Below are 14,966 nucleotides of genomic sequence, written 5' to 3' on the forward strand. Positions count from 1 at the left end.
TTAATTCATCTTGAATTAATTTTTGTATAAGGTGTAAAGAAGAGATCCAGTTTCAGCTTTCTATATATGGCTAGCCAGTTTTCCCAGCACCATTTATTAAATAGGGAATCCTTTCCCCATTTCTTGTTTTTGTCAGGTTTGTCAAAGATCAGATGGTTGTAGATATGTGGCATTATTTCTGAGGGCTCTGTTCTGTTCCATTGATCTATATCTCTGTTTTGGTACCAGTACTATGCTGTTTTGGTTACTGTAGGCTTGTAGTATAGTTTGAAGTCAGGTAGCGTGATGTCTCCAGCTTTGTTCTTTTGGCTTAGGATTGACTTGGCGATGCGGACTCTTTTTTGGTTCCATATGAACTTTAAAGTAGTTTTTTCCAATCTTGTGAAGAAAGTCATTGGTAGCTTGATGGGGATGGCATTGAATCTATAAATTACCTTGGGCAGTATGGCCATTTTCATGATATTGATTCTTCCTACCCATAAGCATGGAATGTTCTTCCATTTGTTTGTATCCTCTTTTATTTCATTGAGCAGTGGTTTGTAGTTCTCCTTGAAGAGGTCCTTCACATCCTTTGTAAGTTAGATTCCTAGGTATTTTATTCTCTTTGAAGCAATTGTGAATGGGAGTTCACTCATGATTTGGCTCTCTGTTTGTCTGTTATTGGTGTATAAGAATGCTTGTGATTTTTGTACATTGATTTTGTATCCTGAGACTGCTGAAGTTGCTTATCAGCTTAAGGAGATTTTGGGCTAAGACAATGGGGTTTTCTAGATATACAATCATGTCATCTGCAGACAGGGACAATTTGACTTCCTCTTTTCCTAATTGAATACCCTTTATTTCTTTCTCCTGCCTGATTGCCCTGGCCAAAACTTCCAACACTATGTTGAATAGGAGTGGTGAGAGAGGCATCCCTGTCTTGTGCCCGTTTTCAAAGGGAATGCTTCCAGTTTTTGCCCATTCAGTATGATATTGGCTGTGGGTTTTTCATAGATAGCTCTTATTATTTTGAGATACGTCCCATCAATACCTAATTTATTGAGAATTTTTAGCATAAAGGGTTGTTGAATTTTGTCAAAGGCTTTTTCTGCATCTATTGAGATAATCATGTGGTTTTTGTCTTTGGTTCTGTTTATATGCTGGATTACATTTATTGATTTGCGTATGTTGAACCAGCCTTGCATCCCAGGGATGAAGCCCACTTGATCATGGTGGATAAGCTTTTTGATGTGCTGCTGGATTTGGTTTGCCAGTATTTTATGGAGGATTTTTGCATCAATGTTCATCAAGGATATTGGTCTAAAATTCTCTTTTTTGGTTGTGTCTCTGCCAGGCTTTGGTATCAGGATGATGCTGGCCTCATAAAATGAGTTAGGGAGGATTCTCTCTTTTTCTGTTGATTGGAATAGTTTCAGAAGGAAGGGTACCAGCTCCTCCTTGTACCTCTGGCAGAATTCGGCTGTGAATCCATCTGGTCCTGGACTTTTTTTGGTTGGTAAGCTATTGATTATTGCCACAATTTCAGAGCCTGTTATTGGTCTATTCAGAGATTCAACTTCTTCCTGGTTTAGTCTTGGGAGGGTGTATGTGTAGAGGAATTTATCCATTTCTTCTAGATTTTCTAGTTTATTTGCATAGAGGTGTTTGTAGTATTCTCTGATGGTAGTTTGAATTTCTGTGGGATTGGTGGTGATATTCCCTTTATCATTTTTTATTGGGTCTATTTGATTCTTCTCTCTTTTCTTCTTTATTAGTCTTGCTAGCGGTCTATCAGTTTTGTTGATCTTTTCAAAAAACCAGCTCCTGGATTCATTAATTTTTTGAAGGGTTTTTTGTGTCTCTATTTCCTTCAGTTCTGCTCTGATTTTAGTTATTTCTTGCCTTCTGCTAGCTTTTGAAGGTGTTTGCTCTTGCTTTTCTAGTTCTTTTAATTGTGATGTTAGGGTGTCAATTTTGGATCTTTCCTGCTTTCTCTTGTGGGCATTTAGTGCTATAAATTTCCCTCTACACACTGCTTTGAATGTGTCCCAGAGATTCTGGTATGTTGTGTCTTTGTTCTCGTTGGTTTCAAAGAACATCTTTATTTCTGCCTTCATTTCGTTATGTACCCACTAGTCATTCAGGAGCAAGTTGTTCTGTTTCCATGTAGTTGAGCGGTTTTGAGTGGGTTTCTTAGTCCTGAGTTCTAGTTTGATTGCACTGTGGTCTGAGAGACAGTCTGTTATAATTTCTGTTCTTTTAGATTTGCTGAGGAGTGCTTTACTTCCAACTATGTGGTCAATTTTGGAATAGGTGTGGTGTGGTGCTGAAAAAAATATGTATATTCTGTTGATTTGAGGTGGAGAGTTTTGTAGATGTCTATTAGGTCCACTTGGTGCAGAGCTGAGTTCAATTCCTGGGTATCCTTGTTAACTTTCTGTCTTGTTGATCTGCCTAATGTTGACAGTGGGGTGTTAAAGTCTCCCATGATTATTGTGTGGGAGTCTAAGTCTCTTTGTAGTCACTAAGGACTTGCTTTATGAATCTGGGTGCTCCTGTATTGGGTGCATATATATTTAGGATAGTTAGCTCTTCTTGTTGAATTGATCCCTTTACCATTACGTAACGGGCCTTCTTTGTCTCTTTTGATCTTTGTTGGTTTAAAGTCTGTTTTATCAGGGACTAGGATTGCAACCCCTGCCTTTTTTTATTTTCCATTTGGTTGGTAGATCTTCCTCCATCCCTTTATTTTGAGCCTATGTGTGTCTCTGCACGTGAGATGGGTTTCCTGAATACAGCACACTGATGAGTCTTGACTTTTTATCCAATTTGCCAGTCTGTGTCTTTTAATTGGAGCATTTAGCCCATTTACACTTAAAGTTAATATTGTTATGTGTGTATTTGGTCCTGTCATTATGATGTTAGCTGGTTATTTTGCTCGTTAGTTGCTGCAGTTTCTTCCTAGCCTTGACGGTCTTTACATTTTGGCATGTTTTTGCAGTGGCTGGTACCGGTTGTTCCTTTCCATGTTTAGTGCTTCCTTCAGGATCTCTTTTAGCGCAGGCCTGGTGGTGACAAAATATCTCAGCATTTGCTTGTCTGTAAAGCATTTTATTTCTCCTTCACTTATGAAGCTTAGTTTGGCGGGACATGAAATTCTGGGTTGAAAATTCTTTTCTTTTTCTTTTTTTGGTAGCACAGTGAGTGGAGTTTATTTTTATAATTTGTAGAAAATTGACATTTAGATTTCAAAACTTATATTACAAAATTATCAGCAGCAGTCTTAAGCATTTCAACAATGCTGATAGATTCCACTTTGCTAACACAAACAAGGCTATTATACCATGTTCGAAAAGCAAGACTTGTTCCAAGAGGGCCTATTATTATACATCTGCCTCACTGCTCAGGACCCGTTTATGACTGTGTCTTCTTCCATCTCTTCTTCACCATCACCAGTGGGCCCCGATCTGCATTCTCTGCCAGGGATCTGACCAGACTGCAGCAACCCCTTCAGCCGCTCCACTTCAGCCAGAGTTGAAGCATTTGCTATAGCATTCTTGATTGCTTCTACATCCCCTGGAGATGGCCCACCTTTCTTTTTGTCAGTTGGCAAACCAGCACCTGGATTAAAAGTTTTGCTTCTCCTGGCAATATCCTTTGCAAGCTGTGAACCCCGTTTGCCCTTGAACATTTTCTCTGCTTCCTGACGCTCTTTTAGTTTCATTTTCTGGAAATCCAGTACTCTGACTTGCGGAACTTTATAAATCACATACAATCTGTAATGCTTCTTATTGGTTACCGGATTTCTTAGGATACTTAGGTAAGTCAGCGATTTGAGAGATGCCAGAGGGTCCAGATCACCCAGTTCCACGAGCCTATTATTGGTGAGAATGAGTTCTGTCAGACAGGGCAGAGCCTGATCAAGTCCCTCACCTATACGGCATATTCTGTTGTTGTTCACTAACATTGTTTTCAGTCTTCTCAACAAAGGAAAACCATCCAGTTTCCTGATCTCATTGTCAGAAAAATCAATAGCATCAAACTGGTCTAATGTAGCACCTAGATTTTCAATGATGGGAATTTTATACCCCCGGAGGTCCAGCTCCCGGTCGCGCACCGCGTTGGTGTACTGCACCGCCTGCTCGATCAGCTCCGCCGTCAGCTTGCCCATCCTGCAGCCTCCCGTTCCCCCGCGCTGTGGAAAGCTGAAAATTCTTTTAAGAATGTTGAATATTGGCCCCCACTCTCTTCTGGCTTGTAGGGTTTCTGCCGAGAGATCCGCTGTTAGTCTGGTGGGCTTCCCTTTGAGGGTAACCCGACCTTTCTCTCTGGCTGCCCTTAACATTTTTTCCTTCATTTCCACTTTGGTGATTCTGACAATTATGTGTCTTGGAGTTGCTCCTCTCGAGGAGTATCTTTGTGGCGTTCTCTGTATTTCCTGAATCTGAATGTTGGCCTGCCTTGCTAGGTGGGGGAAGTTCTCCTGGATAATATCCTGCAGAGTGTTTTCCAACTTGGTTCCATTCTCCCCGTCACTTTCAGGTACACCAATCAGACGTAGATTTGGTCTTTTCACATAGTCCCATATTTCTCGAAGGCTTTGTTCATTTCTTTTTATTCTTTTTAATCTAAACTTCCCTTCTCGCTTCATTTCATTCATTTCATCTTCCATCGCTGATACCCTTTCTTCCAGTTGATCGCATCGGCTCCTGAGGCTTCTGCATTCTTCACGTAGTTCTCGAGCCTTGGCTTTCAGCTCCATCAGCTCCTTTAAGCACTTCTCTGCATTGGTTATTCTAGTTACACATTCGTCTAAATTTTTTCAAAGTTTTTAACTTCTTTGCCTTTGGTTTGAATGTCCTCCTGTAGCTTGGAGTAGTCTGATCATCTGAAGCCTTCTTCTCTCGACTCGTCGAAGTCATTCTCCATCCAGCTTTGTTCCGTTGCTGGTGAGGAACTGCGTTCCTTTGGAGGAGGAGAGGCGCTCTGCGTTTTAGAGTTTCCAGTTTTTCTGTTCTGTTTTTTCCCCATCTTTGTTGTTTTATCTACTTTTGCTCTTTGATGATCATGATGTACAGATGGGTTTTCGGTGTGGATGCCCTTTCTGTTTGTTAGTTTTCCTTCTAACAGACAGGACCCTCAGCTGCAGGTCTGTTGGAATACCCTGCCGTGGGAGGTGTCAGTGTGCCCCTGCTGGGGGGTGCCTCCCAGTTAGGCTGCTCGGGGGTCAGGGGTCAGGGACCCACTTGAGGAGGCAGTCTGCCGGTTCTCAGATCTCCAGCTGCGTGCTGGGAGAACCACTGCTCTCTTCAAAGCTGTCAGACAGGGACATTTAAGTCTGCAGAGGTTACTGCTGTCTTTTTGTTTGTCTGTGCCCTGCCCCCAGAGGTGGAGCCTACAGAGGCAGGCAGGCCTCCTTGAGCTGTGGTGGGCTCCACCCAGTTCGAGCTTCCCGGCTGCTTTGTTTACCTAATCAAGCCTGGGCAATGGTGGGCGCCCCTCCCCCAGCCTCACTGCCGCCTTGCAGTTTGATCTCAGAGTGCTGTGCTAGCAATCAGCGAGATTCCGTGGGGTAGGACCCTCTGAGCCAGGTGCGCGATATAATCTCGTGGTGCGCCTTTTTTAAGCCGGTCCGAAAAGCGCAGTATTCGGGTGGGAGTGACCCGATTTTCCAGGTGCGTCCATCACCCCTTTCTTTGACTCGGAAAGGGAACTCCCTGACCCCTTGCGCTTCCCAGGTGAGGCAATGCCTCGCCCTGCTTCAGCTCGCGCACGGTGCGCGCACCCACTGGCCTGCGCCCACTGTCTGGCACTCCCTAGTGAGATGAACCGTCAGATGGAAATGCAGAAATCACCCGTCTTCTGCGTCACTCACGCTGGGAGCTGTAGACCGGAGCTGTTCCTATTGGGCCATCTTGGCTCCACCACCCTGGTCAGTCTTTTTAATTTTAGTCATTCTGATAGGTGTGTGATAATATTTCATTGTGGTTTTAATTTGCATTTGCTTAAAGACTGGTGATGTTAAGCATATTTCATGTGCTCATTGTCATCCATATATCTTCTTTGGGGAAGTGTCTGTTCAAATCTTTTGCCTATTTAAAAACTTCTGTTGTCATCTTTTTATAGAGTTTTGAGAGTTCTTTTTACATGCTGAATGTAAGTTCTTTGTCAGCTGTATGCATTGTAAATGTCTTCTCCAAGTCAGAGCTTGCTTTTTAATTCTCTAAACGGTGTCTTTTGGAGCTCAGCAGTTTTAAACTTTGAGGGAGTACAACTAATCACTTTATTCTTTATTGTTACATATTATTTGGTATATCTATTCATTTATTTAGGACTTCCTCAGTTCTCTCAGCAATGTTTTATAGTTTTGAGTGTGCAGGTTTTTCACGTATTTTGTCAGAATTATTTATTTATTTATTTATTTATCAGAATTGTTTATAAGTATTTCATATTCTGATACTCAATTGTTGATTCCTAGTATACAGAAATACAATTGATTTTTGTGTGGTTATCATGTATCTTGAAATCATGGATCATGCTTTTGGTGTATGATCTAAGAGATTTTTGCTTAACCCAAGGTCACAAAAATGTTCTTTTATGTTTTATTCTAGAAATGTTAGAATTTTAGGTTTTTCACTTAGGTTTATGATCCATTTTGAGTTAATTTTTATATTTGGTATGAACTTGGATTGAAATTTTTTTTTTTTTTTCCTGAGACATAGTTTCACTCTTGTTGCCCAGGCTGGAGTGCAGTGGCATGATCTCAGCTCACTGCAACCTCTGCCTCCCGGGTTCAAGTGATTCTCCTGCCTCAACCTCCTGAGTAGCTGTGATTACAGGCACTCACCACCACGCCTGGCTAATTTTTTTGTATTTTTAGTAGAGATGGGGTTTCACCATGTTGGCCAGGCTGGTCTTGAAATCCTGACCTCAGGTGATCTGCCCATCTCAGCCTCCCAGAGTGCTGGGGATTATAGGCATGAGCCATCGTGCCCGGCTGGAAATTGTTTGGTATATGATGTCCAATTGCTCCAGCACTATATGTTGAAAAGATTCTCCTTTTTCCATTGAAATGCCTTTGTACCTCTGAAGAAAATCAGTCGTTCATATATGTCTGGCTCTGCTTTTGAGCTATTTTGTTCCTTTCATGTATTTGTTTATCTTGACACCAATACCACACCATCTTACTGCAAATGGGTTTATAATAAGTCTGGAAATCAGGTAGTATACATCTTCCAACATTTGTGTTTTCTTAAAGCTGTTTTGATGAGTTTAGGTCCTTTGTATTTCCATATGAATTTTAGCATCAGTCTGTTGATTTCTACAATAAAAATTCTGGCCGGGCTCGGTGGCTCATGCCTGTAATCCCAGCACTTTGGGAGGCCGAGGTGGGCAGATCATGAGGTCAGGAGATCGAGACCATCCTGGCTAACAAGGTGAAACTCCGTCTCTACTAAAAATACAAAAATTAGCCGGACATGGTGGTGCATGCCTGTAATCACAGCTACTCAGGAGGCTGAGGCAGGAGAATGGCATGAACCCGGGAGGCAGGGCTTGCAGTGAGCCAAGATTGTGCCACTGCACTCCAGCCTGGACAACAGAGCGAGATTCTGTCTCAAAAAAAAAAAAAAAAAATTCTGTTGAGATTCAGCAATCCCATTACTGGGTATACATCTAAAGGAATATAGATTTCAACAGGAAATCAGTATGTTAAAGAAATATTTGCATTCCTTTGTTCATTGCAGCACTGTTAACAATAGCCAAGATATGGTATCAACCTAAGCATCCATCAACAAGATGAATGGATCAAGAAAATGTGATATATATACACAGTGGAATACTACATAGCCATCAAAAAGGAGATTTTATTATTTGTGAAAATGTGGATGAACTGGAGGACATTAGGTGAAATAAGCCAGATACGGAAAGATACATGCTGCATGATGTCACTTATATGTGGAATGTAGTAAAGTCTAAGTCATAGAAACAGAATAAAATGGTGGTTTCCAGAGGCTGGGGGGTGGGAAGATTGGGAGACCTTGGTCAAAGGACACAAAATTTCAGTTATTCAGGAGCAGTAAGTTCAAGACATGTATTACACATCATGGTGACTATAGTTAATAACAATGTATTGTACACATAAAAATTGCCAAGAGAGTGGATTTTAAGTGTTTTTACTATAAAGAAAATGAAATGATAATTATGTGAGATAATGTTAAATAGCTTGATTTAGCCATTCCACAATGTATACATATATCAAAACATCATGTTGTATATCAGAAATATATACAATTTTTGCTTGCCAATTGAAAGAATTAACTTAAAAGAATCTGCTGATGTTTTCATTGTGATTGTGTTGAATTTGCAGATCAATTTGGGAAGACATGACACCCTAACAATACTGCATCCTCTGAGTCATGAGCTCAGTGTATCTATTCATTTATTTAGGGTACTGTGTCCTCTGAATCATGAACTCAGTGTATCTATTCATTTATTTAGGGCTGCTTCAATTTCTCTCAGCAATGTTTTGTAATTTTGAGTGTGCAGGTTTTTCACATATTTTGTCAGAATTATTTCTAAATATTTCATATTCTGATACTCAATTGTTGACTGCCAGTATACAGAAATACAACTGATTTTTGTGTGGTTACCATGTATCTTGAAACCATGCCAAGTTCATTTATTAATTCTGGTGCTCTGTTTGTAGCTGCCACTGGATTTCAACATAGACAATCAAGTCTTCTGTGAATAAAGACAGTGTTATTTCTTTCTTTATTTATTTTTGAGATGGAGTCTCGCACTGTCTTCCAGGCTGGCGTGCAGTGGCACAATCTTGGCTCACTGCAACTTCTGCCTCCCAGGTTCAAGTGATTCTCCTACCTCAGCCTCACGAGTAGTTGGGACTATAGGCATGTGCCAGCACGCCTGGCTAATTTTTGTATTTTTAGTAGAGATGGGGTTTCACCATGTTGGCCAGGCTGGTCTCGAACTCCTGACCTCGGGTGAACCACCCAACTCAGCCTCCCAAAGTGCTGGGGTTACAGGTGTGAGCCTCCACGCCCAACCTTATTTATGTTTTTCTATCTGAAAGCCCTTGTTTTTCTTGCCTTATTTCACAGTACAATGCTGAATGGAAGTGGTGAGAGTGGACATTCTTGTTCCTGAGCTTAAGCATGAAAAGCTTCAGTCTGTTGCCATTAAGTGTGATGTTAACTGTGGGTTTTTCACAAATACCATTTATTAGGCTGAGGATATTTTATTCTCTAAGAAAAATATAGAGGTTTATATTTTTGCTAAGAGGTTTATATTTTTATTTTTTACACAGTAATGAGTGTTGAATTTTGCCAGCTTTTCCTACATTTATTGAGATGATCATGTAATTTTTCTGTTTTTACTTTGTTAATCTGGTGTATTAAATAAACTATTTTAGAACAACTTTAGATTTATAGTAGTCACAGATTGTTACAGATTTACTCCTCTAGTTTGAGACTATTTCTCAGTCTTTCCTTGCTCTTATATGACCTTGACAAATTTGAGGGATAGTTAGGTATTTTGTAGAATATCCCTCCATTTGAATTTGTGTAGTATTTTTCTCATGATTATATTGGGATTATGAATTTTGGGAAAGAGTGTCATAGAGACAAATTATCCTCATCACATCCTATCAGGAGTCTACAACATACATATGACAACAGTGATGACATCAACCTTGATCCGTTGGTCAGGGCAGTGTTTTCTGGGTTTCGTCGCTGTTCGCTTTCCATAAGTGCTTCTTTAGAAGTGAACCACTCAGTCCAGCCCATTCTCTGTAGTGATGGTGGTTGGGGGTGTTGGCTCCACCCCCTGCAGGTGGCAGGAGTTACACATAGTATTTTTAATTTTTCTGTATGAAAGATTTGTCTCTTATTATTCATCTATTCATTATATTAGTGTAGAGCCCTAATGTATATTTATTTTATACAGTGGACTAAAAACCAATATGACACTATATAATTTGTTGCTCACATTTTTCCAGCTTTGCCCATTGGGAGCCCTTTCATATTGGCTCTTGAGTCTCTTTGACATGCCTTCATCATTTTTTAAATTAAAAAATTATTACTAATTTATTTTTATTTTATGGAGATAGGTTCTTTCTATGTTACAGCCCAGGCTGGTGTGGTCTTGAACTCCCGGCCTCAAGCAATCCTCCTACCTCGGCCTTCCAAAGTGCTGGGATTACAGGTGTGAGCCATTGCACCTGTGGCTTCATTCCCGGCTTCATTTCATTTGTTGAGCACATCCTTCCTTTCTGATATAATAAGATGCTACAGGCTCATTTTGCATTTCCCCTGCTTCAACCCTGGAATCCACCATTTCTCTAAAGTAATCTGGTTTTTTCACTGGAAAGTGTTTTTTAGAAACTAAGATCTGGACACTGGGTGTGCTTGTCAATACTGAGATGTATTACTTCTAAGCCCTCAAAGCTGGATGAGACAGTTAGGTAATATATGTTGTATACTAACCCATGTACACACATGTATCTATTATTGTTTTTGTATCTATCCATTTTATATATATATAAAACTAAATGAGAGTTCACAATAATACTTTCACCTCTTATCCAGTACCGCGAGATTTAGTTTATCCTTTTCTTGCTTCCAATACTTTTTTTTTTTTTTTGAGACGGAATCTTGCACTGTGGCTCAGGCTAGAGTGCAGTGGCGTGTGATCTCAGCTCACTGCAACCTCCCCCTTGTGGGTTCAAGCGATTCTCCTGCTTCAGCCTCCTGAGTAGCTGGGACTACAGGCGCCCACCACCACGCCTGGCTAATTTTTTGTATTTTTAGTAGAGACGGGGTTTCACCATGTTGGCCAGGCTGGTCTCGAATTCTTGATCTCAGGTGATCCACCCGCTTCAGCCTCCCAAAGTGCTGGGATTGCAGGCATGAGTCACCGTGCCCAGGCCCATTAAATTTTTTTTTTTTTTTTTTTGAGACAGATTCTCACTCTGTCGCCCGGGCTGGAGTGCAGTGGTGCGATCTCAGCTCACTGCAAGCTCCACCTCCCGGGTTCACGCCATTCTCCTGCCTCAGCCTCCCGAGTAGCTGGGACTACAGGTGGCCGCCACCACGCCCGGCCAATTTTTTTTGTATTTTTTAGTAGAGACGGGGTTTCACTGTGTTGGCCAGGATGGTCTCGATCTCCTGACCTCGTGATCCGCCCGCCTCGGCCTCCCAAAGTGCTGGGATTACAGGCGTGAGCCACCGCGCCCAGCCCCATTAAATAATTTTTAAATATTTAACTGACACTGCACTCCTGGGATAAACTCCATTTTAGTCATGTGTATTATCCTTTTAATATGCTGCTGGACTTCTCTTATTTATTTATGTATTTATTTTATTTAGAGGCAGAGTCTCATTCTGTCATCCCAGCTGGAGTGTAGTGGTGCAATCATAGCTCACTGCAGCCTTGAACTCTTGGGCTTAAGCGATCCTTTCATCTCAGCCTCCCTAGGAACTGGGACTACAGTCATGTGCCGCCACACCCAGCTAATTTTAGTGTTTTTAGTAAAGACAGGGTTTTGCCATGTCAGCCATGCTGGTCTTGAATTCCTGGCCTCAAGTGATCTGCCCGCCTTGGCCTCCCAAAGTGCTGAGATTACAGGCGTGAGCCACTGCACCCACCCACAATTAATTTTAAAGTATTCTCGTTACTTGAAAAAGAAAATCTGTACCCTTAGCTTCCTGGCCCCCACCAAATTCCTTCCCAACTTCACCGGCAACCCCCCACCCTAAACAACCACTAATCTGTTATTTTTGTCTGTAATCTTTCTGTTCAGTAATCTTTCTGTCTCTGTAGATTTGCCTATTCTGGACATTTCATATTAATGAAATCGCACAACCTGTGGTGCTTTATACGTGGCGTCTTTCATTCAACATACTTTTTTTTCAGTTTCATCCACGTTGTAGCACGTATTAGCACTTCATTTGTTTGTATTTTTGAGTAATATTTCATCATGTGGATATACCACATTTGATGGATATTTGGATTATTTCCAGCTTTTTGGTTATTATGGATAGTGCTGCTATGCCCACTCATATACAAGCTTTTCTGTGAGCGCATGTTCTCATTTCTCTTGAGTGTACACCTAGGAGTAGATCTGCAGGATCATAGGGTTAACTCGATGTTTCACCATTCCAGGACTGCCAAACTGTTTTCCAAAGTGCCTGCACTATTTTACTTCCTCCTCAGCAGTGTATAAGGGTTCCGATTTCTCCACAGCCTCATTAACACTTGCTATTATCTTTTTCATGATCAGTAAGTGGCATCTCATTCTGGGTTTGATTTGCATTTCTCTCATGACTAATGATGTTGAGCATCTTTTCATGTACTTGTCGGCCATTTGTATATTTTCTTTGGAGAAATGTGCATTTGCTTCATGTATTTTTAAAAACCATTTTATCGATATACGTATTTAAGGTATACCACTTGATGAGTTTGAAATAAGTATATACCCATAAAAACTTCACCACAATGAATGCCATAAACATATTCATCGCTTCAAAAAGTTTGCTCCCTCTCTCTTCATTTCTAATTCTTATGTTTTGTGATAAGGACACTTAACATAAGATCTATTTCCAGTAAATCTTTAAGTATGTAATACAGTGTTGTTAACTATAGTCACTGTGCTGTACGGGAGGTCTCTAGGACTTATCCCTCTGGCATAGCTGAAGCTTTGCACCCAATGAGCAATGCCTGCTTATTTCCTCCTCCCCCTAGCCCTTGGCAACCACCATTCTACTCTCTGCTTCTCAGTTTGAATATTTTAGATTCCTTATGTAAGTGAGATCATGTAGTATTTGTCCTACTGTGTCCGGCTTCTTTAACTTAGTATATTTGCTGCAAATGGAATGATTTCCTTTTTATTTTATTTTATTTTAATTTTTTTTGAGACCGAGTCTCGCTCTGTTGCCCAGGCTGGAGTGCAGTGGCGCGATCTAGGCTCACTGCAAGCTCTGCCTTCTGGGTTCACGCCATTCTCCTGCCTCAGCCTCCCAAGTAGCTGGGACTACAGGTGCCCGCCACCATGCCTGGCTAATTTTTTTTTTTTTTGTATTTTTAGTAGAGATGGGGTTTCACCGTAGCCAGGATGGTCTCGATCTCCTGACCTTGTGATCCGCCGGCCTCAGCCTGCCAAAGTGCTGGGATTACAGGCGTGAGCCACTGCGCCAGGCCAGGATTTCCTTTTTTAAAAAGGCTGAATGATGTTCCATTGTACGTATATGCCACATTTTCTTTATGTATTCATCCGTGGTTGAAAAAAAATTTTTTTTTAAGCATCTCTTTCAATCTTTGCAGATTGGCTTTGTGCTGGAGCATTCCTTCAACACCTAACCCGGATATTAACAACTCTGTCTTAGCCTTCACTTCTTGATAACCCTAGAGATCTTCCAAAGGAAAAAGCTTAGAGTCTTTTCAGATCTTTCCTGAATGCGTGACCTCCCCTGGGTATGTGCATGACATTTGAAATCCCCAATAAACACAAGTATTTTTTGAATGTCCTGATTTCCCAAAGAAACTCTCCCAGATTTTCCTCCCAGGCTTTATGTAATATATTGTATGTCTGAACCACAACTTTTTGTCCCAGGGAGCTGTGGGTTTTTTGGTCATCTCAGAATGTTTTCAAGCAATGCCTGCCCCTTTTCTACCTCGAGTGGATTCAGACTTGGGCAAAACAGACAAATGCCTCATTTTAGTCTTTCAGATCGTTTCTGACCGGTTAGAATAGACAAACAAAGTCATTTGTGAATAAGGTCTGCCTTGCTCCCTCTGGAACCTGGGACCTGGGTCCTAAATTGGGAAAATGGACTACTATCTTCAAGATCACCATCAAGCTGATGAAGGGGTGGGGCAAGGGCAAGTGAAAATGCCATAGCACTTTTCTGTCACTTTGAAGTTGCCCTTTCCTCATTTCAGTGCTTTCCTGATTGATATAAGTCTTTTACTTTTTCCAGAGTTCTGGCAAAGTTTCTGCTGCTTTTTCTCCATGTTTCTGTAGAGGGACAGGAGTTTGGAGCTGTCTACTCTGCCATTTTCCTGATGTCACTCCACTTCTGAGTCTTTCCTGTCTTTGTGGATAGCAGAGATGTCGATCTCGGATATGATACCCTGTAAGGATGGGGTCCTTCATGATGTGATATACAACTTAATATTCATTATATGGTTTTATGTCCCCAACATGTCTAGTAACCAAGGAGTGGACATAGGAGCGCCCCGCTCGCTAGCACTCTCAGTGACACACTTGGGGAATCTGTGTTTGTGTCTACAGCTTTAGGCTCTGTGAGCTGAAGTCTTGGACTCTGTGAGTGGCAGTGTGGGGAGTGGGGGAGGCATTTCCACCAAGTGATACAGTAAGAGTTTCACTAAACACAAAGCTATGGCTGCTTCCTAGACAGTCCATGCGCTTGTAACTGGCAAGCAGAGTTAGCATTCTGGAAAGAGGTGATTGCCTGTAATCGTCATTAGGAAGAAAGGATGTTGCCAGATAATAATAGGAAGGAGCAATGTATTTGGTACTCAGATGATTCATGCTGTCTCTTGGTACTTGCATGTTTAGATATAACTATGTAAGTGTTAACAACCACTGCCTCATAAAGGCATAGTAAGCAGGGGCTCAGACCCCATTAGGCAAGAGGAGCAGGATCAACCCACCAGGCAAACAACCTAGACCAGCGAAAGTGCTAGCCAGAGGATGAGAGGTGACAAGTATCAGTCTCTGCATGGGGTCCAACTACAATAGCAGGGGCTATGGTTTGTCCTTTCCCATTGACCCTTCTCTTGTACATTCCCCCAGGACTGGTGACCAGTTAGAAACATGGAGCAGCTCTACCTGGATGGAATGAACTTTAAGAAGCAGGTGGATCTGAGCAATGTACACATGGGTGGCTTGTGGATGTTGCTGGCACCCTGCCTAAACATTCATCCTCCAATTGCTTTGAGTTGGAAGC

At 41.5% G+C, this 14,966-nt stretch overlaps 1 protein-coding gene across 1 annotated transcript; it reads right to left on the reverse strand.

Moving 5' to 3' along the window:
* Positions 1–3,169: 3,169 nt before the first annotated feature.
* Positions 3,170–5,890, reverse strand: LOC109025190 (U2 small nuclear ribonucleoprotein A'-like). Its single transcript, XM_055374492.2, has one exon. The coding sequence runs from the start codon at positions 4,739–4,741 to the stop codon at positions 3,383–3,385; it is 1,359 nt and encodes a 452-aa protein (XP_055230467.1). The 5' UTR covers positions 4,742–5,890; the 3' UTR covers positions 3,170–3,382.
* Positions 5,891–14,966: the final 9,076 nt, after the last annotated feature.

This window comes from Gorilla gorilla, chromosome 23 (genome assembly GCF_029281585.2).
Source record: "Gorilla gorilla gorilla isolate KB3781 chromosome 23, NHGRI_mGorGor1-v2.1_pri, whole genome shotgun sequence".
NCBI lineage: Eukaryota > Metazoa > Chordata > Mammalia > Primates > Hominidae > Gorilla > Gorilla gorilla.

Excerpts from the sequence above, each read along its gene's own strand:
- LOC109025190 (XM_055374492.2), bottom strand. The coding sequence starts at position 4,741 with ATGGAGCTGAAAGCCAAGGCTCGAGAACTACGTGAAGAATGCAGAAGC.